General features: G+C 46.8%; 2 protein-coding genes across 7 annotated transcripts in view; both read left to right on the top strand.

Moving 5' to 3' along the window:
* The window catches only part of EXOC6 (exocyst complex component 6), a 93,935-nt gene extending 78,210 nt beyond the window's left edge, over nucleotides 1–15,725 (top strand). For 3 of the 6 annotated variants that reach the window (XM_082052945.1, XM_082052943.1, XM_082052946.1), the window contains 3 exons: nucleotides 13,548–13,660; nucleotides 14,115–14,126; nucleotides 14,602–15,725. In XM_082052945.1, the coding sequence (XP_081909071.1) occupies nucleotides 13,548–13,660; nucleotides 14,115–14,126; nucleotides 14,602–14,734 (258 nt within the window). In that variant the 3' untranslated portion in view covers nucleotides 14,735–15,725. The remainder of the gene's footprint in view (nucleotides 1–13,547; nucleotides 13,661–14,114; nucleotides 14,127–14,601) is intronic. The other 3 variants (XM_082052947.1, XM_082052944.1, XM_082052948.1) reach the window with 1 other exon arrangement.
* Nucleotides 15,726–16,533: 808 nt separating this feature from the next.
* On the top strand, nucleotides 16,534–24,032 carry CYP26C1 (cytochrome P450 family 26 subfamily C member 1; the record flags this gene model as incomplete). The annotated part of the gene is made up of 6 exons (XM_082053341.1): nucleotides 16,534–16,725; nucleotides 16,802–17,026; nucleotides 17,146–17,421; nucleotides 18,970–19,125; nucleotides 22,637–23,134; nucleotides 23,420–24,032. The coding sequence occupies 6 exons, from the start codon at nucleotides 16,534–16,536 to the stop codon at nucleotides 23,780–23,782; spliced, it is 1,710 nt and encodes a 569-aa protein (XP_081909467.1). The 3' UTR covers nucleotides 23,783–24,032.
* Between the last annotated feature and the right edge of the window lie 3,505 nt (nucleotides 24,033–27,537).

Below are 27,537 nucleotides of genomic sequence, written 5' to 3'. Positions count from 1 at the left end.
GTCCATGGAACCATCAGGTCGCATTATTCCCAGGAGAACACAAGCTTTCCCGGTTTCAGTGGCATGCCTCCAGGAAATCCTTCCAAGTGGACACACAATTAGCCCACACTCTTCCAGAGTGCACGATGTAACATGATGCAGTTAAACCAGAAGACAGTTTTCATCTTTTGACCATGTGCCAAACATGTCAGTTGAGTAGCTTACCTGAGATCTGTAAGAGAACATAGGCCATCAGATATTTTCCTGTAGAAAGAAACATACAGTAGACACACACAAAAATGCAATTATAAAACTTGACTTAGTTTTGAAGTACCAGAAGAAGTGCTGAGCCAGCCTTCTTAAGTGGCACAACTCAAGTGCATTCAGATTCTCCTTTCTTTTTGCCAGTCTAAAGCTTAAATAAAAATCTTTGCCCTTGCTTGGGATGTATGAGAAGGACATTAAAAGTGGTTCTTTCAGTTTAAGCACTAAAAAGATATTGAACCCTGTGGAAGGATAGATTTGATAACGTCATTGAAATCCACGTCCAAATGATAGTTTGGGGGATGGTAATATGTTTATTATAGTGTCTAAGTCTTGAATCCATTGACAGAGAGGACTGTATAAAAAGTTCACAGTGAAGCAGAATAGTATTGAATAATTCCTAGACAGAAATACACAGGTAACTGGGGGGGTGCAGGGAACCTGTGTAACTGGTAGATTGAAATGGCACAAGCTGAAAACTCAAATGACAGCGTAAAACAGTCCCCGTAGCTTAATTAAATAAAACCAATAATGCGATTTAAACTTCTTTGAGTTAAAATTACTTTAATAAGGGTGTTAATTACTAGAGGATTAACACTGCTTACATGTGATAATAGATGTGGTCAGTCAATAAAGGGTGAGAATAATGTTCGTTTAAGAAGCAAAAGAATCTAGCACAGGATTACTCACCAGAAAGGGATAACATTTCAAAGTGGCAAGGAAAATCAGGGGAAGAGGTTTTCAAATTGCAGGAGGCATTAGAGGTTGAATTGTGCCATCGTTACTCAGCAAAAGTTCCATGTTATTGGGATCTGTTGGAGCTAAAATGTGAAGACTAATTATTACAAATGACATGTTACATAGTTTGAAATTATTCAGTCTTCCAGAGCAATTGTAACGAATTTTTCATGTGAAACATTTTAAGAAAATATTGTCTTCTGAGAAGTGAGGAGAAAAGGCTTATTCTAAAAGAAAAGCATCACCTTCTAAGGAGAGTAATTTCTTGAATATGTGTTTCTTAGAAAAGAACTAATATTGGACTACTGACATTAAGCAGAATGGGGTTATCCTAATATGTTTGCAAACATAGCAGCAGGAGAAGAAAGATCTTTTGCAAAAAGCCAACAGCAAAAAAATCCAGATAACTCAAAACAAGTTCTGAGTTATCCGGGTTCTTGTTACTGCAGCTTACTGGGCTCGGAAGCCTTTGCTAAACCAAGTTGTCTAGACAAGAAAAACAAAGACAAGTACCAGGATGTTATACTGGCTGTAATATTTGCTAAAACATTTTTAGAGTCACTTGATAGATATAAATTTGGAAGTAAGTGTCTTGTAGTAGCTGAAGAAGAAAGTGAAGGTTGTGCAGGAAAGAATATAAAACTTTTGTCTAGTGATTTTTTGCTTTGCTTTTAACTTGTCTATATTTACATTCCTGAGCTACTGATTGCGGAATTCCTCGTCCAGTGGTTCCCAGGTCTAGTATAGCTTTCCCTAAGGGATGTAACTTCATCTGCTATGAAGGGTGGTTGTGCAGCCATGCCCTGAATGCTCTGCTTTGGAAGAAATAACTCTCTATTTACAGTAAACTCATGATGAGCACATCTGTAAGTGTCTGTGCCTTATGGATTGCATTGGAGTTTTGTTTCAGGATGCAAACAAAATGGTGTTGGTCTCTGCCTATTATGTCTTAGATTTCAGTGGCTTTCCATGTATTCTAACTCAGCACCCAAGATCAGCTGAGATATTTTATGAGACAGTTGCTATATTTGTATATGCTTCCTGCAAAGGTTTTCCAGAGAGATGCCTTTTGTATAAAATACTGAGGGCTTTGATGGCTGCCTAAGAGAAAAATGTGGAGCACTAAAACTGGGATTTGTTTTTTATTTTAGATCTGCAGCTTTTTGAGACCCACACAAATCTTAAAAATAAATCAAACCAAAAAGTTACAGATAAAAAAAAAATTAAACTGTTGTATTGAAACAAACTATTTTCCTCTATCTGCTGTACAACCCCAGGTTACCTCAGTGGAGATGATGTGTTTCATAGTGCGTACTTGAGATCGTGGACCTCTGTGAAGACCAAATGCTGCAAATTCAAAACATGTTCATAAAGCTTATAGGCCTGATGTATGTCCTCCTGTTAGGTTGGATGCCTCAATCTCTGTAACAATGTAATTTCACTATTTTGCTTAGATGTAATTTCTTCTAGTGTTTTGCTCCTAGTCAGAATATGACAATAACTGAAAAGCTAGGAGAAGGAAAGATCACGTTTTACCACTGAATTGCTAATTCCAGTGTCCAGAGTGGTGGTTTCACAGTCAGTTCTGTGAACTGCAGCTTCATACAAAGAGCTGAAGTCTTTGCCTCCTCTGTGCACACAAGGCTGATGCTGTGGAGCTCTGCCTTGCTTACTTGTCTTCCCATAAGCATCAGTTTACATTCACATGCCAGGGCTATGTATCTAAAACTCCTTCCTTCAGCCCTAGAAGTAATCTGACTGAAATTAAAACTTGGCGTTGTAATTATACTTGTGCAGACCACTATGGATGTTTAGTTCTAAGGTACAGCAGCTTGACTGTATAGACTAGGTGTGTGTGTATACAAGGACTGTTTGGATTAGTTAGTTCAAAACAGCATTTGTCAAGTAATGACTTTTCATGGTATAGTATATATACTGACCTCTGGTGAGACTGTAGGCGTGTAGAGTTACTCACATGGACACTGCTAGATATTATATATGACAGATGGGACAAGAGTGTTCAGTTCCAGAACACGGTATAGAAGTTGAAGTGAACATGTTTTGTGTTCAAATTTTATTCTAGTTACACCAGGTTAGATCATTTTCAATTAGTCTCACTTTCTCTAAACCAGAGACATGCTGTTTATGGCATTATTTTGTAGATGAGCAAATAGTTTAAAGCAAGCCTATTCTAAGCAAAGACTTTAAAGCAAGCCTGTTCTAAGTCTCGTGCAGTTGAAAACAGTTGAAAACAACTCCTTTTAGAAAGTTTAAGTTTAGATAAACTAAACTGTAAAAAATGCCCCTTCAGTTAATAATGGTTTGGGTAAATTTCAATGTTTAAGTACTACAGGCAAACCTGCATTTTGAAAAAAAAAAAAAAAAATATATATATATATATATATATATACACAAAAATGACATCTTAAATGTAATTGTGCTATATTAAGTGTTTCATGATTTTAACAGCTGAAATTGCATTTTCAAAGTCTCGTTCAGGTCAGAGGCAGATGTCCTGTTTCGCAGAGCTGCACTTGTCACCCCTGTGTGCTGTTTGAGCGTGTAGGCCTCTGCGTCAGAAGCTCAAAAACAAAAAAAATCGTGAATGACCTAACCATTGCATAATACACAATTTTTAATCCACACAAATATTACCATTGACATAGTTTTATGCTTTGTCAAAAGGGACTTCGTGTACGGACTAACGGGCTTGACGGGAGCAATTTGGCCCGAGCTCGTGCCCTCTGGCGCTTGACTGTCTGCCAGGCTCCTGCTTTTCAAACTCTTCCCTGTTTCTAGACTCAAAAGATGGTTCTTTTTCTACTAGTCCAGCTTATTCTTTAATGATGGAGAAGAACACATTTCGTAATAAACATTTGCACTGTAATTAAACAAATCTTATTTGAACCAGTATTACTTGTTGCTAGCTTGTGTATTGCATAGGGCCTAAGTATTTATATTTGCCTCAGTGGCTATTTTTCAGGGACTGTCTTCAGAAGTTACACCTTGGGCTGCTTGAAGTTTTAATGGGATTTGTAAAAAATTATACATTGTCTTTTTCTGATTGTGGTAAGAGCAACAAGCTTCTTCCTGTGACTTGAGCAGCAAGTGTTTTGTAGGCAGGCCTAAGTTCATTTGAAGTGCCAAAGAATTAAAAATGTATTTGGGCTTGTTCACAGAGATAATGAGACCAGGCATCTCTCGGAGTATACGTCAAGGTCCAGATTTTGGGAAAGAATTCTGCCCTTTCAGAGAATTTAGGTTATAAAGGATTTACTTGAACAGAAGTAACTTCTGGTTTTTTTTTAGCATAGCAACAATTCCCAGTGGTTCAGCTGTCATAAGCTCTGAGCTTATACATTATATGCTTACAAATGTGTTAAAGATTGTATCCCAACATTCAAGATAGTGACAGATAAGATTTCCACTTATAAATTTGAAACAGATGGGCACATTTAAATATAAAACTATTTCATTCTTGTGAACATTTAAATATCCCAAATTCAAGCACAATTTCTAAATGCATCATGCTTAAAAAAATAAAAAAGGCACGTTTTAATGCAGTGGCTTAAAAACTGAGAGACACGGCCTTTCTAACACAAACTATCCTTCCTTTGAAAATCCAGGGCTCAGTTTTCAAAGCATTGCCTAGGAATTTAGCCTGCGACCCCCATTGACACTAATGGGAATTGCATAGCTAAATCCCCATAACATCACTTTGAAAATGCATTTGTTTTACCAATCCAGAAAAAGGGTAGCATAAACTATAGGGAGACATTCACAGATCAAGAGATCAATTTACACTTTGAAATACAAGACCAATGTGTGTTATTCCAGTTATGTGATCAGTAGGGGGGATTTTAAAATTCACCACATTCACAAAATAAGTCACCAGGAGTAAATAAAACAAAATATTTTGGCAAGTGGCAGGCAGACTTGCTAACCAGTCTAACAAGGTATTTGTCAGCAGTAACAAACACCAATTGATTAAGAGATAATTGCATTTGGTTGGTATGGTGTTACTCTACAGTTAGCAAACTCTTGTCTTTTTTCCTTGTAAGCTGGACTTAGATATCTGTATTTTAAATACTTCTGTTGTTCCTTTGCAACCAGAAATTTTTTAGAGTGAACAAGATTTACTTGTCTTTGTCCAGCACTGATTCTGGTCCTTCACATTTTAGTTCCAATCTAGTAAGTGCTTTCATGGTGTGCGCGCTTTAATAAACAGGGAGATAACATTTGGTGAACTAATGGGGGTGTTATCTTCACGTTCATGCGGGGTTTTTTTTGTTAATTTGTTGGACATAACCATATACCTGTGTAACATATATTCATGTGTACTTATGCGTGAAACATAAACAGAGACTAAAAACAAAGTGGTGGTGTTGTGTAGCTGCGTTACTGCAGTGCCAGTGCATCCCAGTCACGGACCATGGCCCCATTACGCTGTAAGTATTTTAACAAAGGGAAGACAGTGTTGCCTGAGAGTTTGCAAACTGAGGAGATTATAGCTCCACTGGAAGGTTCACGTTATGTCAGAAATTATGAAACAACCATGATTCTGGTTGACAGGCTTCCTCTTGGGTCCTCAAACCCCTTTGTCCTTCTGCGAAAAAGGTGTGTTTAGGTACAGTGTGAGCTCCTTGCAATGGGAACTATTGAGGAGAGGGACATTTGTGAGTGGCTTTCTGATGTTTCTGTCTTTAAAATGAAAAAGTCCACTTTGGAGGTTTTTAGCTCCAAATCCCCATACCAGTAGTACTAATGGAAATATTAATATATTTGCTGTTCCTGTATCTTGATGACTTAAGTTATATATAGCTAACAACAGTCACAGGGCTTTCTTTCTAGGTCAAAAACCACGTATCCTCAAGGAAAAAAATGCAATGTTATTTCTGTATTCTCTCCTAAGAAAATATTTGTCATAGCTTGCAGTTGTATATGCTTAGCACCGTTCGTTTCCCAGAAGAGTTCACCAGTTTTCTAAGCTTTGGGATTTTTTTAATTAAAGAGGTCAAAATCCATTATATCTAAATTTCAAAGAATTTACCAATTAGCTGTAGTCTGCGAGGCCCAGCAGGTGGCTTTTATACTATTAAAATGAGATTGTTTCCATATCTGATCAAAGCAAAAACAAAACAAAGGAAAATATAGTCTATTTTGCTGTGTACACAGTGTGAATCACATGCTGTGTAAATTATAGGTGAAAACTATATGTGAGAGACTGTTCAGTTGTACCACTTCAGGAAAAAAAATTACGTATATTTTCACACTGTTCCCCACGAGTATTTTAATGGTAATGTCTTAAATCTGTTTAGATTACTGATTAGCTGAGAAGATTAGATGGCTTGCTATTTCCTAAAATGAAGATTCTATCATTTTCTTGCTTAAAAGTAAAAGTAGAGATGCACAATTAAGAAGATTAATGAATTTGCTAAAAGTAAAATTAGAAAAAGCTGAGCATGCTGGAATGTCACAAGATACAAAAAAGTTCCAATTTGCACTTTTCAATGAATCTAAAACTGCCCGATTTTTACCTACTTAAAAGAATGTTTGTGACCTTTTGACCCTTTTGTTATCCCTTACTCAGAAAGGCCTTTATTCTGTAAGGCTTAGGTATAAAAAAATAAAAAGAGCGTTAATGGCATAACAGTCCTTTCTGATCACCCTGTGTAAGATGTTTATGCAAAGTGTCAATAGAAGCAATTGGCCTAACAGTGTGACAACCTGCTTTGCTTGGAAATGGGCTAATCTCCTGTTTGGGTTACCCAGAGGTCAGGTAAGGATTTCTTTTTTTTGCACTCCCCGTAGTGTGTGGGTACATAACCTGCAAACACTACAGGGCAGAAATCAGAAGCAACTGAGCTCAAGAATGCCACAAAGCATTTTCTTTTTAATCTTGCTTTTTTTTTTTTTTTTCCTGATTTTTTCCCCTCTGCCTTCTTTTAATGTTTTGCTTCCTGATGCCATCCCAGACAGTCTGCCTGAGCATCCAACACGTAACGATGACAGGGACTCTACCAATATTATTATCTGCTACTTCACTTTGTTGGGTTGTTTTGTTTTGTTGGTGGTGGTTGTGTTTGGGGGGGTTTGTGTGTGGCTTTTTTTTGGTTTTGTTTTGTTTTGAACAGGCATCATCCCACTCTTTTTTTTGAAGTTCACGTGGAAACCTACTTTAAATCCGAGTTTCTGAGGGCAGCCCTGTTGCCCTGTCACAGCAGGCTGGAGCTCAATGGGGCTCAGGCAAGCATAGCGGCCGTGCGATGGGCCTTGGCGGGCTGCACGCTGGGAGCTCCTGCCGCTCTGAATCAGCTTCTGTCTGTTTTTATAACTGCCTTTTTCTTCCCTGTTAATTATGCCCCAAGGCTGTGGAAAGACAGCATTTATCTGTTTCAACAGACTAAGCAGCAAGTGTTCTGACATGTTTATCAGGCAAATTGTACCTGACAAAAGGTAATTACACATGCAATCAAGTGCAGAAGTAACTGGGTGATTAGGGGTTAATAAACTGTTTAGCATAGGGAATATTCAGCTTGTGAGCAAGGAGAGCGGGCCACAAGGACATAACTGACAGTGATATGTGAAAAAAATACTTCTCTTTTGATGGAATATTTGACTTTACAGGTAAGCAGGATATTAAGTGTAGGACTCCTCATTTTTTTCTCCAGCTCCTGAATCTCTGTGAGATAGTACAATAGTACAACCAAAGATACTTGCTGATGCTCTTGCTACGTCAGAAGAGATAACGGCACCATTCCAGCTCGTGCTAAGCTACCTTGATAATTTATACTTAGGATTTTTGTAGTGTAACCAACACAATTGGTGTTGTCTAATGGATAGTGCCCCTATTTCCTTGTCTCCTCCTTCTGTCCCTTTTTCTGGGTTGACTCTGCACATAGCTAGTTCTCAAAGTTGCATTCTCTTCCAAGATTATTCCTGACAGTTGCCCAAAAGTAAAAAGGAAAGGGCATCCGTATGATATTTGAGGATGTGACAAGAGGCTCAAACAGCATTGAAAGGGCCGGATGGTCGATTCCAGCAGTTCCCAGTGCACAAAATTCTCACATAATTACAAGATGGCCTAAATACAGAACCACGGCTGAGCTGCTCGGGACTTTAGGTAATACAAGACAAAGCTTTACTGAGCAATGATTACCAGTAATTTCTGTCATGGCCATATCACCTACATATTGGGAAAATGCAAGAGCACTGACATGGGAGAATAGGTGCCAAGTGCCCTACTTGAAAACAGAATTCTGTCCCTAAAATATTTAGAACTTTTTTTTCAACATAGCATCAATATTGTAATGTTTTGTGTTAATCAAATCCATTAGCTATCGAGATCTTAAAGTAACAACAGATAGTATCTTACAATAAAAATGCTGTGTTTAAAATTAAAGTCTTCTAGTTAAAAATAGCAGCGTTATCTCTATAATGTAAAAGGTCAATATAGCCTTTTATATTCTATATAAACACCTTTTTTTTTTCCAAGTGGTGCTTATTTTGAGCAGAAAAACTATGTTAGACATATAAGGCATTTAGAAAATACAGACACATGAACAAAAAAATTAGAAAAAGTATTGCAGGGCATAATTTAAAATGCAAGTGTATAACAGCAGCCAGAGGCTTAAGTTATCTATGTAGACATATATGTGAGTAATAATTTTATGGTTTGAGAAAGCAACACTGTTTCATATACAGTAAAAGGAGCATGATGCTCTCTGATCATCAGCCCTGATGGTTCCAAGATGTTGGAACCCCTTCTATTGCACCTTTAGAAGAGGCAAATCCTCTAAATAAGGCAGAAGTGCATACTCTATCTTGTAAGTGTAAGTAGACAGTCTGTTTGACACTCTAACTTGTATACGAGAAAGGATAAGAGGATAAAGCTTGCTCCTTTTTTTTGCCTTTTGTTTTTTCTTTTGCAAAGACTCAGACACACAGGTGCACACACTGCTCTGCAAGTTCTTCCTACTCAATAGGGCTTCCCTTGCTACTAGGGAAGCATATTCTGCTTTGTTGTAAGTGTCTCAGGTATAGCATTTCCTGTCTTAGCTTATTCTTATTTTTCATGGTTGTTACAGGTGAATGAGAGTACAACAGTGCCATTGTTCTTAAAGTACTAGTTTATTAGGTGCTTCACAGTGTTTCAGCTCCATGATAAGGTGGTTCTGCCAGAGCACCCTTGGGTGGCTCCTTAGGTGGGGCTGAGCAGCCGCCTACCAGCTAATGGTCTGCGCTGCCTCCAGACTCTGGACAGTCACAGGAGAGATTGCTTTGCTGACCGCTTGGAGGTGTTTCCCATGCATGTTAACTTTGGAAAGTGTGCAACATTTCTTGCTGGGCAATGCATCTCATTTTCAGTTATTCTCTCCATAACAGTGAGGGTTCTAGTGGATACAATAGTTTCTTTAATCTGACCTTTAATTAGTTGATTCCGGTTGCCACAATAAGAACTACTGTGACAAAACCAGGAAGTTCTCCTGCACTTCATGCTTCACAATTGAGAAGCTGAGCTCACCTGAACTTAAATCCCCTAAATGTTCGTTGGTTTTTGCTTGCCTTTTTTTTTTTTTTTTTAATTGTAGTTGATATTCTTTGGCAAAACTAATGCTTTTATGATCAGACTTGCCCTTGATACAATTTTTCTTTTTCCACATTAGTAGTAATCATGGTCTTTAAAACTGCAGAGATTTGCAACCGTCTTTTATTTCAGTGGAATTTAACATATCCCATGTGTTACATCTCTGTGGTATGAGTCATATCAGCATATCAAGCCAAATCCAAAAAGTATTTCCATTATCTCTTAATTTTGAGTGCCATGTAACGTTACCAAAGGCTGCTCTCCCTGTGGTTTTGCACACACCTAGGCCCTGTCACACTATAAAATCATTTTAATATGCATCTATTGTGAGTGAAAAAACAGCAAAAAGGTAGGGATAAAGTTGGATTTTTTTTTTTCTCTATGGAAGTTGGCCAAGTTTTCATTATTAATTCCATGTAGCTATCTGTTTGCATGAAGTAAAAAAATACTTTTTGCATCTTCATGTTCTTCTCTTATTTTCAATAATCTTTATGTATAAATTTCAATATAACTTTATGCTTTACTAAAATAAATATCTTCTATTAAAGGATTGGGTAGGGCAGTGCTTCATTATCAGCTTTCTCTTTCCAAGAGTATGTTCAAATCACATGAAGCAGCCCAAATATCTTTCTGCATCTTTGAATGGATGGGCAGTTGAAGCAGACTGTAAGGTTGATACCTCTGCAGCATGGCTGCAGGAGTGAAGGTGAATTCAGGGTTGTGCTCGAGAGAAGCTTTGTATGGGTGGATTGAAGTTGTTTTCCACACACGTGTGATTGTCCTGGGACAAGCGGCTCATTTCTGCTAGACTGTCCTTCCTCTCATTGGCTGCTCTCCAGCCTGTTCCCCTCACAAAGCGCTGGCATCGACTGTACATGCGCCAAGTGCCAAGTCAGATGCAGGTGATATGAATGGCCAGGACACAGATCCGAAGAGCTGCACACCAGGCAGCTCTTGCCCACCCACAGCATACAGTATGTGCTGTCAAAGCCCATTACGTACAGCAATATGTCACAGTGCAGAACTGCAGCTGTGAGAGGGGCACAATGCATAATTGTGCACAGCAGCAGCCCAGTCTCCAGCAGTGTCTGCAGCTCCCCGTTGTGTTTACGCCAGCAGCAGGGCACGTTTGTGACAATGCAGCCCCTGAACATGTATACAGAAGGGAAGGGAGCTATGATTGAGTGACATGTGTCATCTGATTGCATGTCCCTGGTCCTTTGTGTTACCTGCCACATGTCATGACAACTGCTGTAACTTAGGAGATTTATTAGCATGAGGCTGGTTATGTGCAGCTCTTTGACCAAGTGTGGAGCAAGGAAGAGGCTCTGGGTTCATCCCCCTGGCTAATAGTGTCTCTCAGGGTCTTCAGTCTTCAGAGCCACGACTGTCTTGGATTGCACAGAATATGCTTTATGTTCTCTTGGGACATTGTTTTAACTCATGTGTTGAAAAGCAACAGACTCCATGGTCTTTTTAGGGCTCTACATGCCTACCTGTGTTTGGTCAGGTGACAAATGAGGTGTGATCTTCCAGCCTGGCTGTCACTATCACTGAGATGTCCCAGAGCAACGACACAATCAGACAGTTGATTTGGGCACTGGAAGTATGGTATGAAAATTGCTCATGTGATACTGGCAGCAAAGTTTTTTTGAACTTGTCAGCACTGTAATTGTAACAGTCATCAATGCCTTTGGGCTGCACATTGCTAAGAGAGTACAGAGCTTCAGGATTGTTTAGGATTTACGCAGAATCTTCAATTTCAGTGTTACAAGAGGGGTAACAAATATCTTTCAACTTCGATTTACTGAGCACAACTGTTGCAGGAACATTGGCACGGTCCTTTCTAAATGACTGCTCCTATGTGGAGCCCATGACAAGTGGCATTGTAATTAGTAGTAATTTATTAATACATTCTGTTTGCTTCTCTGTAACAGAGAGGGAACGTGAAGTCTCCAGATTATATAGTTTGGGCTCCTGTAGTTGTCAGCTTTATCCTCCCAGCTTGTGTTTTGCATCTGCTTGTCCTATCTTTCCATTCTTTTGATCATGCTTTTGAATTTACAGCCTCTGAGGACTGGGTACTACCAAGTGTTGTAACACAGGTAATAATAAATCATGAGTAATGTGCAACAGCAACTGACGCTGTGGGTTTCACAAATGCCACTAATTCCTGAGTTATCAGAGCCTTCCCAAGTCTGTCTGCTTAGTGACTAAAGGGATGTTCTCTTCAGCTCAGCAGGAAAACTGATGGTGTCCCTCCTGAGAAAGCGCTTTGTGAGAAAGAACCATTTGCATTTGACATTGACAGCTATCATGGATATGTAGTCAGCAGAGAATGAAGTCAGCTCCTTGTTTTTTATACACCTTTTACCCATATGAGATAGTTAAATGTAAAATCTAGATGTCACTGAGGTCTGTAGTGGTCCCTGGAGCACTTTGGAACAGTGAAGTTGTTCACAGAGCAGTAACTGTGTCAGAGGTCTGTTATAAAGCCAGGAAATGTTACTACATATTCATAAAAGAGTATACTATAAATATAGAATTAATAATTACTTAGAAAATTATTTATTTGAATTAGACACTTTATTTGGAAATTATATAAGGAGGGGTAGGAATTGGAAAAATTTGCAGGAGAGACACATAAATTTGAAGCTGTGAAGACCAGATGTTTGCTTTTATTTTGTAATTAAGTTGGTATTATCATTTTGAGGATGAACATTAGTGGAGACCTGTGATGTTTCGTCAGACTGGGAAGTTCGCGTAAGGCAAGGCTCTCAGAGGCGCAGCCCTTCGCTTAGTGTGGTCTGAGAAGTCTGAGGAGCGAGCACCCGCTGCAGCTCTGCCTGCGGGAGCAGGGGCTGCTGCTGTTGTGCCCCGGCTGCGCCAGCTCTGGTCTGGCTTAGTAGAAGCAAATGTTTAAAGTGAACTTGGTTCTTTACTTAAATAGCAAAATCGTACAACTTGCAGTAGTCTGTTATGTTTCTTAGAGTGGTTTTGTTACAGAAAATCCTGTTCCACCGCACCGTTCCAGCATTACCGATGTAGTAAGGCCCCCAGGCAAGCCAGGGCTGTAGGTTATGCTGAGGACCTAGCTCACGGGAGCAGCCACAGGCACTGCGAGCCAGGCCAAAGCATCGCTAATGGTTCCCCGCACTTATTTGAAAAGTGTGTTTGGCTAACACAGGGCAGCCTGAGAACAAGCCCGCGTCAGCCCGCAGCAGCAGGATAAGGCCAGCCGTCAGACGTGGGGAGAAGCTGGGGGTGCCTCGCTGTTGACGTCAATGGGAGTGGGGCCCACCAGCTCCAAAGCAGGGTTGCCGGTGCCCTGGCCCCAGGCAGCCTGGGCAGGGTGCCCGGCGGCACCGGGCCTGCACCCGGTGATGGTAGAGGGGGAAATTAGGTGTTGATGTCTGTGAGGGTACAGGCTGGTGGAGGTTTAAGCATTGCATCCACTTGTGAAGGCTGGCTGTTTTGTTGAACAGCAGCTCCAAGACCGTGAGTCAAAGGCCTGATTTAGCCAGACACCCGGGTGTGTTTGGAGGCTCTTTGTTCCCCCATTTAAGTGTTTGGGGTTTGTTTGGGCCAGAAGTGTGCCCAGGGCTTGGGGCTGAGTCACAGGGATCAGTCACCATGGAGAGTGCAGCAGGGGTTGTTTAATTCACTTAATTGATACTACCTGAACCTCTGGTTTAAATTTCTGTGAGCAGCAACAGACACGACTATCCCCTTCCTGCTCCCCACGGTAAAGCAAGCTCCCGAAATAACAGCGTGAAGCCATTAGCATCCCCTGCTAGGGCCGAACCCGCACAGCCGCCTGCCAGCGCACAGAGCGGGGTGAGAAGGCGAGAAAGAAAGCAAAGGGCAGGTGAAGCGGCTGTTGGCTCCTGGCGAGGGGCTGCGGCCGGGCCGGGGCCGGGCGGGTTCCTCTTCCCCGCAGAGCCGCTTCGCGCCCCCTCACCTGCCTCTTTCTCCCCAGCTCCTGGACCTCTTCATGGTGTGGGACTGGTCCACCTACCTGGCTGACTACGGGCAGGCCACCTCCAAATACCTGCGGGTCAATCCGAGCACGGCGCTCACGCTCCTGGAGAAGTAAGTGCGGGACCCGGGGCGGGAGCTGCCGGCGCGGGGCTGCGAGCGGCGGCGGGCAGGGCCGGGCGGCGGGCAGGGCCGGGGCCGCAGCGCTCCCAGACCGGCGGCTGCGGAGCGGGGGCCGGAGCCGGGGCCGCCCTCCTGGAGCGGCGGCGCGTCGCTGTCCCGGTACCCGGAGCCGCGGGCGGAGCCGCAGCCCCGGTAGCAGGTCCCGGCTGCCTTGTTGCCGCTTTAGGGCAGGGCAACGTGCGGCGTTTCGCCGCGGTAAAGCCAGTGCGGGCGTTCGGGCTGGCGCGGCGGTCGGACTAGGGAGGGCAGGGTAAGGAGGGTGCGTTGCCGCCAGAGCAGCATCAACCTGCTTTAAAAAGCTGCATCAAAGTGTCCTGTGATTTAAAGGCGTTTTCTAACGGTGTTTTCTCTCCTCTCGTGCCCGCGATGAATGTGTATTTTGCAGAGTTCACAGAGGGTATGTATCGCCTATATTATTACAAAAGATTGTTGCTTCAGTTCATTTTATTTCCCGAATTTCGTTTTAAATCCACTGATACAGGAGATCAGCAATAAGGATATCGGGTAATTTGATAGTGAACAAAAAAAAAACCATGCCCATTTGCTGAGTCTGAACTTACCACGGAAGCAGATGATACTAATGTGTTTTCTGGTTTGCTTCTCTCCTAACGCAATTGGTAGGGCAAGTTTCCTGCTGAAAGATACTTGCTTAATACTTACGGGTGATTTCTGAAGTAATATTATTAAAACGACTTCCACATTGGAGAATTTTAATTTGCGAACACATAGTTAACAGGGTTTGTAATCTTTCAGTTCTTATTAGCAGAAAGATCAAAAGAGGAACAAAAGTAAACTCGTTTAAATAGTCAGATTTTTCCTTTTCAGATTATGTTTCTAACGTGCTTGTGTTGTTTGCTTTTTTATTTCTCCAGAATGAAAGACTCTAGCAAAAAGAACAACATTTTTGCTCAGTTCAGGAAGAATGATCGTGACAAGCAGAAGTTAATAGAGACTGTAGTAAAGCAACTTAGGAGTTTAGTGAATGGTATGTCTCAGCACACATAGGCCTGTTAAATCGATGGTATCTCATTGCGCTAAGAGATGTTTAGCCACTGTTTCTACTAAGCAAACAGTGACATCAGTTAGGACATTCGTTTGACCAAGTAAAGGAAAAAACGTAGTAGATGGCCCATACAGGGAGTCTTCAGTAAACAATTCTTTGTATGTATTTTTAATGGATCGAATACTATTTTGTATATTGTAAACAAATGGTGAAAAATGAGACTGTACAATAAAAAACAGCTCAATAATGGAACAGCTGAACTGTAAATATGTTATTTAAATATTTGCAGACATGATGTCCAAAATTTTGCTCCAGGTAGTAATTATTTCAGAAATGATCCCTTAGTTGCTGTTTTCTGGATGAATCCTAATTTAATAGTTTTTTTTTAAGCATTCAGATACTTGCATTTCAGATACCGCCTATTGTTTTCTGCATTAAATGTATATTAGCCTTAAAGTGAGTTGACATAATTTTGTATACCAGATTTTGTAGTCTGGAGGTATGAAAAAAATATTTTGATTTTTAGTACCTTTGAAAACTACCTGACAACTGGACTTGATATTAATTTAGCATTAGGGCTTATAGGCTTTGTTCTGCAAAAGGGTTTAATCTTGAGGTTGTGAATATAAATAACCATTCGAGCTCTTTATAATGTGATGTTTTGGTTTGGTTTTGTTCCTCAGGGTTACTATTTCTAACTGTACTTTTGTAAGATCTCGGGTTCTTTTCCCCAGGTTACAGTAAGGAATAGGTTTGCCACTGTTGGTTTCGTGCCGCATCTGTTTGTCAGTATGCGCTTTCGACCGCCAGACCCATCCCAGCGATTTAGCATTTTGTCCCACCGCTGGTCTCTTTGCACTGTCCCCTCCTGGCTATTTTAGACAAAAAGAGAATGTCTAACAAATACAAACCAAATGGAACATGTAAAAATGATGTACATTTTCGCTGTATTTTTAAGTTATTGACGGTCTAAATACAGTAATATAAACGTCACCCGTATTCCTGTTTAATTTCACACACTGGAACGCACCTCAGAGCTGATTTCGTGGAGACCTGTACAGGTCCCGGTTCTTTTACCCGCGCCGCAGGCGGGCAGGGGTCCGGGCGGCCCAGGTGGGCGGGTGTGGCCTGGGGAGCTGCGGGATCCCCCCGGCTGCCGCCGCAGTTGGGGGCGGCGGGGCCTAGGGCTGGGACGCTCCCGGCTCGGGGGAGCCCGGGACGGGACTCGCAGGCTTCCCCGGACGGGGCAAGGGCTGGCCCGAGGGTACGCCGCGGGGGTCCCGGCGGGGCAGAGCCCGCACCCCACGCCGAGGTGTCGCAGTCCCGCGATGGGGCCGGCCTGGCTGGGGCAGGGGGCGACGGCCGGCAGAGCCGCGCCGTCGGGGTTCGCCCCGAGGGGCCGGGCGGGGGGCGGGAGAAGGGGGCTGCCCCGGCCGCGTCTCTGCGCCCCTCTGTCACTTATCCCCGCTTCTCCGGCTCCAATCACCGCACTTGGCCGCGTTGCTTAAATATGCAGCGGATACGTCATCTCCGAAGGTGGATCGGGCGTAAGTGCCCAATATCTATATAAATGTGGCCGAGGGGCGCACCGGCAGCAGGAGGGGAGCGGAGCTGTGCGTGCAGCAGCCCGCAGGACCAGCCGCGGAGTGTCCGCTGCCGGTAGCGGAATCGCGGGGCGCCCCGCCCGCCGTGTTTGACAGCCGCCGGGGCAGCTTCCCCGGGCCACCCGCGGCCCCGAGCCCTCGGGGCGGGGACCCGCCACCGCCCGCGCCCGCCCCGTCTCCCGCCGCCCGGGAGCAGGATGCCGGCGGGGCTCTCCTGGCCCGAAGCGGCCGCGCTGGCCCTGCTGGCCCTGGCGCTGCTGGTCACCCTGTGCCAGCACCTGTGGGCGCTGCGCTGGAGCCTCAGCCGGGACCGCACCAGCGCTCTGCCTCTGCCCAAGGGCTCCATGGGCTGGCCCTTCTTCGGGGAGACCCTGCACTGGCTGCTCCAGGTAAGGCGCAGGGGAACGGGGAGTGGGTGGGAAGGGACTGGCTGTGGCCCTGGACTGACCTGCAGCTCGTTCTCAGGGCTCCCGCTTCCACAGTTCCCGTCGGGAGAGGTACGGAAATGTTTTCAAGACCCACCTCCTGGGCCGGCCAGTGGTGCGTGTGACGGGCGCTGAGAATATTCGCAAGATCCTGCTGGGTGAGCACACGCTGGTCAGCACGCAGTGGCCCCAGAGCACGCAGATCATCCTGGGCTCCCACACTCTGCTTGGCTCCATCGGTGACCTGCACCGCCAGCGCCGCAAGGTGAGCCTCGCACGGGCATGCAGCCCAGGCAGCACCTCCTGCCCAGGCTTGGGCCTCGGTGCCATGTGGGACACCCCCGCTTTAACCATCTGCCTCTGTTCCTCCCCTTCTCCTCCTAGATCCTGGCCAGAGTGTTCAGCCGTGCTGCCCTGGAAAGCTACCTGCCACGGATCCAGAAGGTTGTGAGCTGGGAGCTGCAGGGCTGGTGCATGGAGCCAGGCTCCATCGCAGTTTATTCCTCCGCTAAAACCTTAACTTTCCGCATTGCAGCTCAGATTCTACTGGGGCTCCGCCTGGAGGAAAAGCAGTTCAAGGACCTGGCCAGAACTTTTGAACAGCTGGTGGAGAACCTCTTCTCCCTGCCCCTCAACATACCCTTCAGCGGTCTGCGCAAGGTACTGCCCCTGCCTGGGAGCAGGGGTTGGGGTCCCAGCGGCACAGACCTCCTGTCCCCAGGCCTTCCAAGGACCACTTGAATGGGCCAGGACAACTGCAGCACCCTGTGCTGAGTCTGAGGGCCTGGTGTCTTGCCCAGCTCAGCCATCTCCACTTCTCTGCATTTCTCACTTGCTCTTGGTTGGCTTCAAGCCCCTTTGGGCACTGATTCCAGCTCACTGAGCAGTGCAGGGCTCTGTTTCTCCCTCACCCCATACTTTGCCTCTCTTGGCTTTGGTTAGTTCATCTTGTCAGGTCCTCTCCCATCTCATCCTGCCTGGACTCAAGTCAGCCCACAGCAGAGGGGTCTGTGGCCACAAGTAGAAAGGCACATGGGCACAGCACACCTCAGGTTAGCACTCCCCATGCCCCTCAAGGCAGGCCAAGGACTTGTGGTCCTTGGTCCCTTGTTCCTCAGCAGCAGAGAGGCAGCAAGGGGTCCATGGCACAGGGACAGTGTCCTCTGTCTCTTCCAACCTGCAGTTTCTTTCCTGCTGCCCTGCTGCTCTTTGCCTGCTTCCCCATACTCCTGTTCTAGGTATGGGTCTTGTATCCCACCCTTCCTCTTCCATTTCAGCCTGCGTTCCTTCCTCTGGCTTTGGTTTCTCCACCCTTACCACAGCTCAAGTGTCCTGCCCCTTCTAGCCAGGTCTTTCCCAATCTCTTATTTCCACTGTGAGCTCTGCGCCACCGGATTACTTTACCCAGCCAGCCCCAGCTCTCCCCCAGCCTCCTTGCTGCTCTTCTCCACAGGTTCAAAGCTCTTGTTTTCTCTGACCAGTCTCCCTTTGCAGGTTGTCATCAGTGTTTTTATCCCCCCATCCTATCCCTCCCTGCCCTCTCTCGGGTCAGCCACAGCCTCTCTGGACCCAGACCAATCTCTTCAATTTGCATTTAGGTCCCCTTGTATTCCCATCTACTCCCTGTCTTGTTTCCTTTGTCCAATCCTTCCTACCTCAAATCTCAGCCTTTTAATCTTCTTCCTAACATCTGGTTATGGCCATATTTCATCCCAAAACTCTGGTCCTTCTGGCTTTTGTAGGACGCATCTTGATACAGACCCACATATTCCCACTTTGCGAAGAGATTGCTGATCACTTGACTTGCTGAGATCTTACCTAAATGTTTTGCTGCACAGGAATGCAATTCAACTAGAGACGGGCTAGGTGTGATTAAACTGTCTTTATCTACTGTATCCTGGTAAAGCTTCTCATTTTTTCCTGTCTAAGATGCATCTTGCTGCTTGGGCTCAGTTTTGCTAAGTTACCTCTTCTTTGGACAAGCTTCTTTTGGAGCTGACACGACTGTGGGTTTGTTCAGCCCAGACACCTCTGGACTTGGTACCATGGGTTTACTGCTGTCTTTTCCTCTCGGAGTGTTTCTTAAGACTTGTCAATTCTTGCTCTTACAGATCTGGGATTAAGGATTGCCACACTTGGGGTCCTTTGGTCTCTCTGGAGAGGGGGACAGTTCCTAAGGCTCTCCTGAATTATGTCTGCCTCCCACAGGGAATCAAAGCGCGGGATATGCTACATGAGTTTATGGAGAAGGCTATACAGGAAAAACTGAAGAGAAACAACACAGAAGATCACAGTGATGCTCTGGATTTCATAATAAACAGTGCCAAGGAGCATGGCAAAGAGTTCACCATGCAGGAGCTAAAGGTAAGAACCCCCCCTTGCAGTGCCCCATCCAACCCTGGCTCTTTGAGAGACTTGGGCTGAGGAGCAGGAGGAGGGTTTTGTGTGGACCCACCACCAGCCGCTGGCTCCTGCACTCCTCTTACCAGCTCTGGGGACACCACCTCCAGCACAAGCGAGAAAGCCTGGACTCAGCAGCTCATTAGCCCTTGTATGATTGTGTTTCTGCATTAGAAGAGAGATGTTAATTAAAAAGGGAATAAATGCCTTATCTACCTTTCTTCTTCGTGGCCACCAGGCTTCAGCCTGCCTTAGGATGCCAGTAGGGTTATGTGGCTGTGCTAAGTCTCTGTACCCCAGTGTGCACTCAGTAACCTCCAAGATACTATCTTGGAAATATTTAGAGCTAGTTGTGTGCTCCTCAGACATCCCCCAGCATCTGGCACAGCGCGACATGTAGATCATGTTACTGTATTTGTGGGGACTGCAAGCCCAGAAGCCTCTCAGGTGATATATCAAAATGGGTCTAGGGATGGAATGATGGATTCCAGGTCATTCCCTATCACCTCATCATTAATTAGATCATCCAGTTTGTGGATTGCTACAATGCAACACAATGCATTGCTGTGACTTAGGGATGAACCCAGTAGTCCTTACTGAGCCAAAACTGCCAACTGAATATGAGGAGTATTTTGCCAAAGATCTTGGGAAAAAATTGTCATTAGTACTGCACCGTTCATAGCTCCAGGTCACTTGGTGTTAGTGAATGACAGATGAAACTGCATTTATATAACAAGTTTTGAAGCAGTTTTTCATGGGTACAGCAGCTGAATATGGTTTAAAAGTATTTGAATATCATATAAAGCATTGAATATACATAGTTTTACCATTTATTTAGGTATTTAAGAAAAACTAATGTTTTATAAATGTATTGTAAAAGTGTAATCTCTAAACCTAAGATATTTGAAAGACTTTACAGCAACTGTTAGATACAACTAGAACCAGTATATATTCTTAAAGTAATTTTATTATAATTATTTATTATTTATTCTAGTAGAGTGATTTTTATTATAATTATTTTTAAGAAATAATTGTCAGATTCAAAATATGATTAAGATTGATTAATCTCTGTTAGTAGTCACATGACTATTACACACAAGTAATTACATGATCTTTCATCATGTCCCTGGCTCTGAACACAAACGGAGTAAGGGGACATTAAATATAACACGGAGAGACATGGCAGTTACCTCGGGCTGATTCAAATGATAGTGTATGCATATGCTGTCCTGTACCTTTGCAGTTATAAAATTTCTACCTCGTCTATATTTAACAAAATTACTTGCAAACTGGGCTACCTACGCTTGCAATTATGGCAATGTTGTCAACTCTAATAAAACAGTAGTAGAGCTCTCATCCAGTGAAATGGCGTAATTGGATAAAAAGTCCAAAGCTGTCTCAGAGTCATGGATATATTTGACTTTGAGAGATGCTCCAAACACTGGCACACACTAGTTACCTATTTGCTTTTTGTTCAAATGATTTTGAAGGACTGTTTTCCCAGAAATTTTCCTAAATATGCTGTGATTTCCACTGCTGGCATGAACTCAGCAGGACCCTTGAAATGTAAAGGTCATTAAAAAGGTATCACTTTGCCAAAAGTACTGTTTTAAAGCATTTAAAACCTTGGAAGGATTAAAAAAACCCCACCCTACGTAACAGTGCTGTCACTGACTGGATGGGTCCAGCCATAGCGCTGCCAGTCCTGCCTCCCAGGACAGGCAGTTGGGCTATGGCACAGGGACAATACTGGGAAGACGCTGCCTCCCAGTCACTGGTTATATTTGCCTTGTAAAAGCAGAGAGGGGAAGTCAGCGACGTGGTGTCACAACCTGTGTAGCAGCACTGTCAGGGGCTGATGCAGGGACTCATAAGGGCTGCCCTAAATTCCTCGCATTGTATTGAAATGTCTTGGGTTTTAACTGCACGTGGTGGAACTGAGAGATTTCTTTTCATCTAGGTCTGCCACCTTGTGAATGTAAAACTTCCTGCTAGCATTTGCAGGAGGTGTGATAGGGGTTGACAGGGATCTGTTATTTCAGAGGTTTTATTTCAGCTGAAAGATGCCCTTGAGAGCTGCACTTCGGCAAAAGCCTCTAGTCAAGCCAATACATGGGACTGAGGATGGCAGAAAAGACTAATCCTCGTTACATCACCCTTGACCTCAGCAGACTTGGCTCCTGATACCGTTAGGTGTTCTGCCCTGTGTTTTTGGCTTCACCTCTCCAGAAACTGGTTGTGTCAGAACAATTCAAAATCCAGATATGTCACCATGTGAAAGGAAACTGCTTTCTTTCCCCAGGGGTTTTGCTCCACTTTGCCCCCAGGCTGCAGTGATTAGTGCTTGGTAGTGCCAGGGGGGCCACAGCCTCTCCCAGGATGGCGGCTCCCTCTGCTCCTCCCTCGGGCTTCTGCCCTGGCTTTTGGTCTGGCCTCAGTGTTCCCAGTCGAGTGCTTTGGAACCGCTGGCACCTTCAGATGGGGATGTAAGTTTGAGCATTATGTTTGCTATCAGAGATGTGACATGCCATGACCCAGCTCCAGGCAACCTTTAACTTTTGGAAAATTATTTCCAAAAGTTGATCACAGGGTGCTGCGAACATCGCACAGCAACCTGGCATGTGCTGTGCCATACAGACCCTGCGGACAGTCCCAGAAAGACTGGGAGGCTGCGTGGGGATATGTGAGCCAGGACGAGGCATGTATTACAGATTTGACTGTGCTGTGGTCCATCTGAGCTAGTTAACCTCCTAACTTGCTATGGACACATCTGCTACAGAGCTTTCAGGAACACTGCTGTACTTTAGGCCGTAAAGCTTGAAAAGTGAGCAAGTCCTTTGCCTGGTGTGTGCATCCCTGTGGGAGAGCTCGCTGCCAGCTACAGCACCTCCTGGGCTGACCTGCTGTAGCAGGGAGGTCTTTCTGCTTTTGACTGTTGGTTTGAGTCCCCTTCCAAACAAGCAAACGGTTGATTATACCTGGAGATGGATCAAATGCAACCCATTTCAGCTTCCAGTGCATCTAGGTTTTAGGCATAAACACACAGCCTCATAACCCCTGGCTCGGCAGAAAGGTAAAAGCTGGGCACAAAGGAGAACTGGCAGATGAAGGTAAAAAGCATAACGCTTGGAATGGACTTTACTCAGTGTGCTGAAATGCATGTTAAAATGTTTCTTTAAAATTTGTAAATCTCGGGAGGAAAGCTCAGAAGAGTCGGATTGGAGGTGATGTGTACTCAGCTCACTTGTGTTTCTGCATCAGTCACTTAGCAAGTAGATGTTCAGTTCGTACAGAAATGGGAGATCAGGGATGTTTTGTTTTGGTCCTTGAGAACCCAGGGTGGGTGTGTGTTTGTGGAGAGCAGAGGGGGAGCAGGACCTCTGCACAGGGACAAAACCTGCAACAGGTGAGGACAGTCTGAATCACAACCAGTTTAAAATGGCATTCAAACTTGGCACCTTCCTTCCTCTCCCAGGAGTCAGCGATTGAGCTCATATTTGCTGCTTTTTTCACCACGGCTAGTGCCAGCACGTCTCTGATCCTCCTGCTACTGAAGCACCCCTCAGTGACTGAAAAAATAAGGCAGGAGCTGATGTCCCATGAGCTGTACCAGCAGTGTGAGTGCTGCCCTGCGGGACCCTGCCCAGACACCCTGACCACCCAGAGCAAGGACAATGAGAAGCCGCTTCTCCACCCCACAGCTCACAAGGACCAGAGCCAGCCCCTGGGCCCAAGAGAGGAAGGTTCCCGCCAGCTCCGCGCCCCACCAGAGCCCACCCTTCCCCAGAGCAGTCTCTGCACTGGCCCCCAGCTCCCAGCACTGTCAGGCCAGAGCTGTCACTGCCCCTCAGGCATCAACCTGGAGAAGCTGAGCCGCCTGAGCTACCTGGACTGTGTGATTAAGGAGGTGCTGAGGGTGCTGCCCCCTGTCTCCGGAGGCTACAGGACAGCACTGCAGACTTTTGAGCTGGATGTAAGTGCCTCCCACACCAGTGGGCTGCTAGGGAGCTGCTGCCTGCCACTGCCTGCAAGCACCCTGTATCTGGCACAGTGGTGGTGCTTGGCAATGCAGCTCAGGGGAAGGTGCCACCCAGCAACCTCCGTGGTTACCAGTTGGGCTGGGTAGAAAAGGAGCTGTGGAGCAGATGGGCAATATGGTGGGGCTGATCCCGAGCGCACTCTGCTCATCCTCCACTAGCACCGCCAGCGGCACAGTTATGTAACACTCCTCTCTTCCCCTCTTCTCTCCTCCTCCCAGGGTTACCAGATCCCCAAAGGCTGGAGTGTCATGTACAGCATCCGTGACACGCATGAGACGGCCACTGTTTACCAGAGCCCCCTCAGCGGCTTCGACCCAGACCGCTTCAGTGCTGCCGGGACAGAGGCCACAGGCCGCTTTCACTACATCCCCTTTGGTGGTGGGGCACGGAGCTGCATCGGCAAGGAGCTGGCACAGGCCATCCTCAAGCTGCTGGCCATCGAGCTGGTCAGCACGGCCCGCTGGGAGCTGGCCACCCCCAGCTACCCCACCATGCAGACCGTGCCCATCGTGCACCCTGTTGATGATGGGCTGCAGCTCTACTTCCACCCCTTGCAGGCCAGCTGTGGCAGTGAGGCCTGAGCCAGGGGTACGCTGCCCCCTCAGCCCTGGTGTCAGTGCCCCTCCACAGCTGCCAGGGGCAGGTCTCTGCTGCCCCAGGTGGGGTATGGCATTGGGTCACTGCAGAGCAAAAACCCAAAGGTCTTTTTATTTTTCCCCTCCCGGTGTGCAAGCCAGTAGGAAAGGTCCTGTAGAGTCCTGCTCCTGACCATCAGGATGAGCCTCAGCCCCAGCCTGGGGGAAAAGCCCGCCCCATGGGGGCTCAGTCAGCCCCTACTCCACATGCGTCTCCAGCTGCTGGAGATGGGGAGGAAAACTCCCAGCCCCACAGCTAAGCTTCCCAGAGCTTTTCTGTCCCAGGATTATCTCCTGTGGGTGGGTTATAGGAGAGGCAGGATGAACATCCTGCACACTGTAGCTTTTTAGATGTAAAAAGGGGAAAGATGGGACGGATCTGCAGGAAAATGCAAGCTGGGGCTGCCCAATCCACAGCGTCAGCTGTAGCTAGGATAATAGGGTGTGAAGTGGATTTTATTGTAAATATTTAATCTCATCCCAGCATTTCCCATTAGAGACAGTACAAAGAGGACATGGCTCATTCATCCAGTAGTGGTAGCTGCGTATGTTGTGCCTGAGCACTCTGCTGCTGCTTGGGGTCTGCCACGAAGCCCCACTCTGGAGTCTCCGCAGGATGAGTTCCCCAGCTGCAGACTGACTGAGGGATCAGACTGAAGCAGGGGAAGGAGCTTTGGGGAATAAACATTTGGAAAATGCACATTTCTGAGTACCACTGATTGCTGGTAGAAAGTTCCCTGTTCCTGATGATGCTGTTCACATTACAGAGGGGCCATTTGCAAGGTGCCACAGGCCCCATGGTGGCTGGCTGGTCATACTGATTGTGTCACCTCCCACAGCCTAGCTCTGCCAAGGAAAGTGTCAGTCCAACAGTTCTATGGGTCCACCTAGGGGTTGGTACCTGGGGCTAAGCCTAGGTATTGAGGGCACCTTTTCAGTTGGCTTTTGAGTACCACCTGCCTTACTGAGACACGGAGTATTTCTCTCCTATGTAAAATGAAGCGAGTCCTGTTGCTTGTGCACTGAGAACAGAGCTGGCCCCAGGTCCTTGCTCCACTGCAATGTGTTTACAAGCTCCTTTCAGCTTCACCTCTGTCCCCACTGTCGTGCATCCTGCATGGAAGCAGTAAAGGAAATCATCCATCTTGGCCCTGCAGTGCATCCTGAGCCTGGTGGTGCGGCGTGGTTTGTGTGAAGAACCAGCAGCAGCAAGGGCAGAAATGTGGCACAAGGACAGTCCCTTTGGAAGGGCTCTGGGCACCTCCCCTGTCCCCTGCAACTCTGTCATTGTCCTGCTTCAGTGCCAAGCTACAAATTACCTCGCCCTGGCCAGTCCCCCTTGCACGTCCATGCTGGAGCACTGCAGCAGGTGTGTGCTGCTGTGAGCTGTCAGAGGGCTGCACAGCGAGCACAACGCTACCTGGGGCAGAAATTTGGCTCCCAAATATGACAGGTCAAATCTGGAAGAGGTTGAACTGCAGGGCTTAGCTAAGTGCTGCTGGCAGGTCGACCCCTTAGTGAACCAGAGCCTCTGCCCCTCCTGACCTTGTCCTGAAAGGTGAATCTTTCTGGCTATCAGAGGTGAAATCAGTAGGTGGTGGCTGCAAGTGGCAATGACTAACTTTAATTAGCAGGAGGTGCTGGTGCGGTTGTGACCCGCGGGCAATGCAGGCTCCCACCAAAGGCAGGGCTGCGGGCAGGGCTGGGCTTGCAACGCCCAGCACCAGATACGGGAAGGCTGGGCCTCCTCCAGAAACATGATTAAAAATTACCCCGAGCTCTAACGAGACCCGTAGCCACTCGCTGAAAAATGTAACATGAATATAGTTTAAAACAAAATGAACCCACTGAAACAAAAACCACCACCACCCACCCCCAAACCAACAACCACAAAATCAACAATCACAAACCAAACAACAAAAACCCAAAACATACTTGAAACTGATTTTGTTTGCAGATAAACACGAGCATTTACAAACGAAGTGTAATAATTGTTATTTGTAATCAAATTTTGTTCATATTAGGCTGTTAATTTCTTGACCTCCTTCCAAGATGTTTTTAATTATCCCTTTCACTCTTTACCATTTGCTTCTTTTCGAGCCGATGGCTGCAGAATACACAGCTGGGGAGATAATAAAGGCTTCCTGTGGCAATTATCGGTGCTCAGGCCACCGTATCTCGTTATTTTGATAGACAGTGAACTTGGCGCGGTTGCCGGCCGGGTTCACGCAGATGTCACGGTCCGTGTTGTAGGTCACAAGCAGGTCAGCGCCCGGCGAGGGGAGAGCGCCGGGTCAGGGCGCGGCCGCCGCTCCCGGTCAGCTCCGGCCGGGCCCCGCGGAGCTGCGCCGGGAGCCCCGGCGTACCCCGAGGGGCTCTGCGCCTCCGGGGGCGAGGAAGTACCCCCGCAATGGGCAAAAGGGGTCCCTCCTGGGCAAGAGGCTGCGGAGGCGGGCAGGCCCGCTCCCGCAAGGCATCGTAAGAGGAGGGAGGGTCCTGTGTGATGTGCTGATTGTCAGAAAAATTGTAATTAAAAGTGACATCTTCCACCCCCCAACCCACACACAACTTCCAGCGTTTATTGAGCTTGTCTGTGAGCAAAGAAGGAAAAGTAACAGGGACGGGGAAGGAAACAAAAACGGGAAGGAAAAAGGCGAGCGGGATAGTTTATTGATAACAGCCGTGCGCAGCAAAGCGCTCCGCGGATCCGTCTCTTTCACAGCGGCCGTGTCTCCCGGACGGCGCATCCTGCGCGGGGACCCAACGGGAGCCCCAGAGAGCGCAGCCTCTCCGTAACACCAGCGGCCGCCCCGGTCAGGCTGCGATCCTCCTGTCGGAGCCGCCGGTCCATCCCGGAGAGCAGCCTCCGATGCCTGCCTGCCCGCCCGCCCGCCAGGAGAGCGCACCTCCGCGTCCCGGCTGCAGGCGGAGTACCCGGCCGATGCCGAGGACCCCTTCCCGGCCGCGGTAGCTCCGACGGCCCCGGGATGCCGGCGAGCCCCTGGCGAGGGCGGGCAGCTGATAGCGTGGAGAGGAGCCGGGCACGGCGGGTTGGGTGTTTCCTTTCCGCGCTCACCTCCCTTTCCCTCGGTGACCCGCGCTTGAACCTGCATCGGGAGGCTGAGACGGACTGCTGCCCGCGGCTCCTTCCTCCGCGGCCGGGCAAGAAATACAAGCCGGGCCTTTCGAGGTGAACCAGAGGACAGCGGAGGCTCCTCCGCCGATGCGGTAGCATAGTTGCGGCTCTGCCCCGCGGGCCACCAGGCACACCCAGCACAGAGAATCGCCCGCCCCATCCGGCCCCAGAACCAGCCCGCCTTCTCCTGGCTCCAGGGTAACTCGCCGCTCCGGACGGCGATAGCAGCGGGCAGGCGAAGGAGCTCTGCAGCTTACAGAGCGCATCGGCACCGGCCGGGGAGAGCCCCCGGGGGTAGGTGTCTCCGGGCAGCCGGTCTCCCGGGTGCTGGAGCGGGACACTTCTCGGTGCAGCCTGCTGGTCTCTTACAGCATCGGCGATAAATCCGAGGAGGCGGCCGACCCCCGACTGTCAGCTGTCGGTACCGTCCCGCAGCTCCCTCGCTGAGCGCGATGCAGCGCGGAGCGAGCCCCAAGCCGCTGCCGCCGCGCCCGGCAGCCGTCTGCGGCGAGCAGGATGCGCCGCGCAAAGCAAATAGTTAAAGATTTAGAGGGGAGGAGCTAGG

The sequence above is a fragment of the Streptopelia decaocto genome (assembly GCF_964273445.1).
Source record: "Streptopelia decaocto genome assembly, chromosome: 5".
NCBI lineage: Eukaryota > Metazoa > Chordata > Aves > Columbiformes > Columbidae > Streptopelia > Streptopelia decaocto.
Note: the sequence above shows the minus strand (reverse complement) of the source record. Positions and strands in the feature narration are given on the sequence as shown.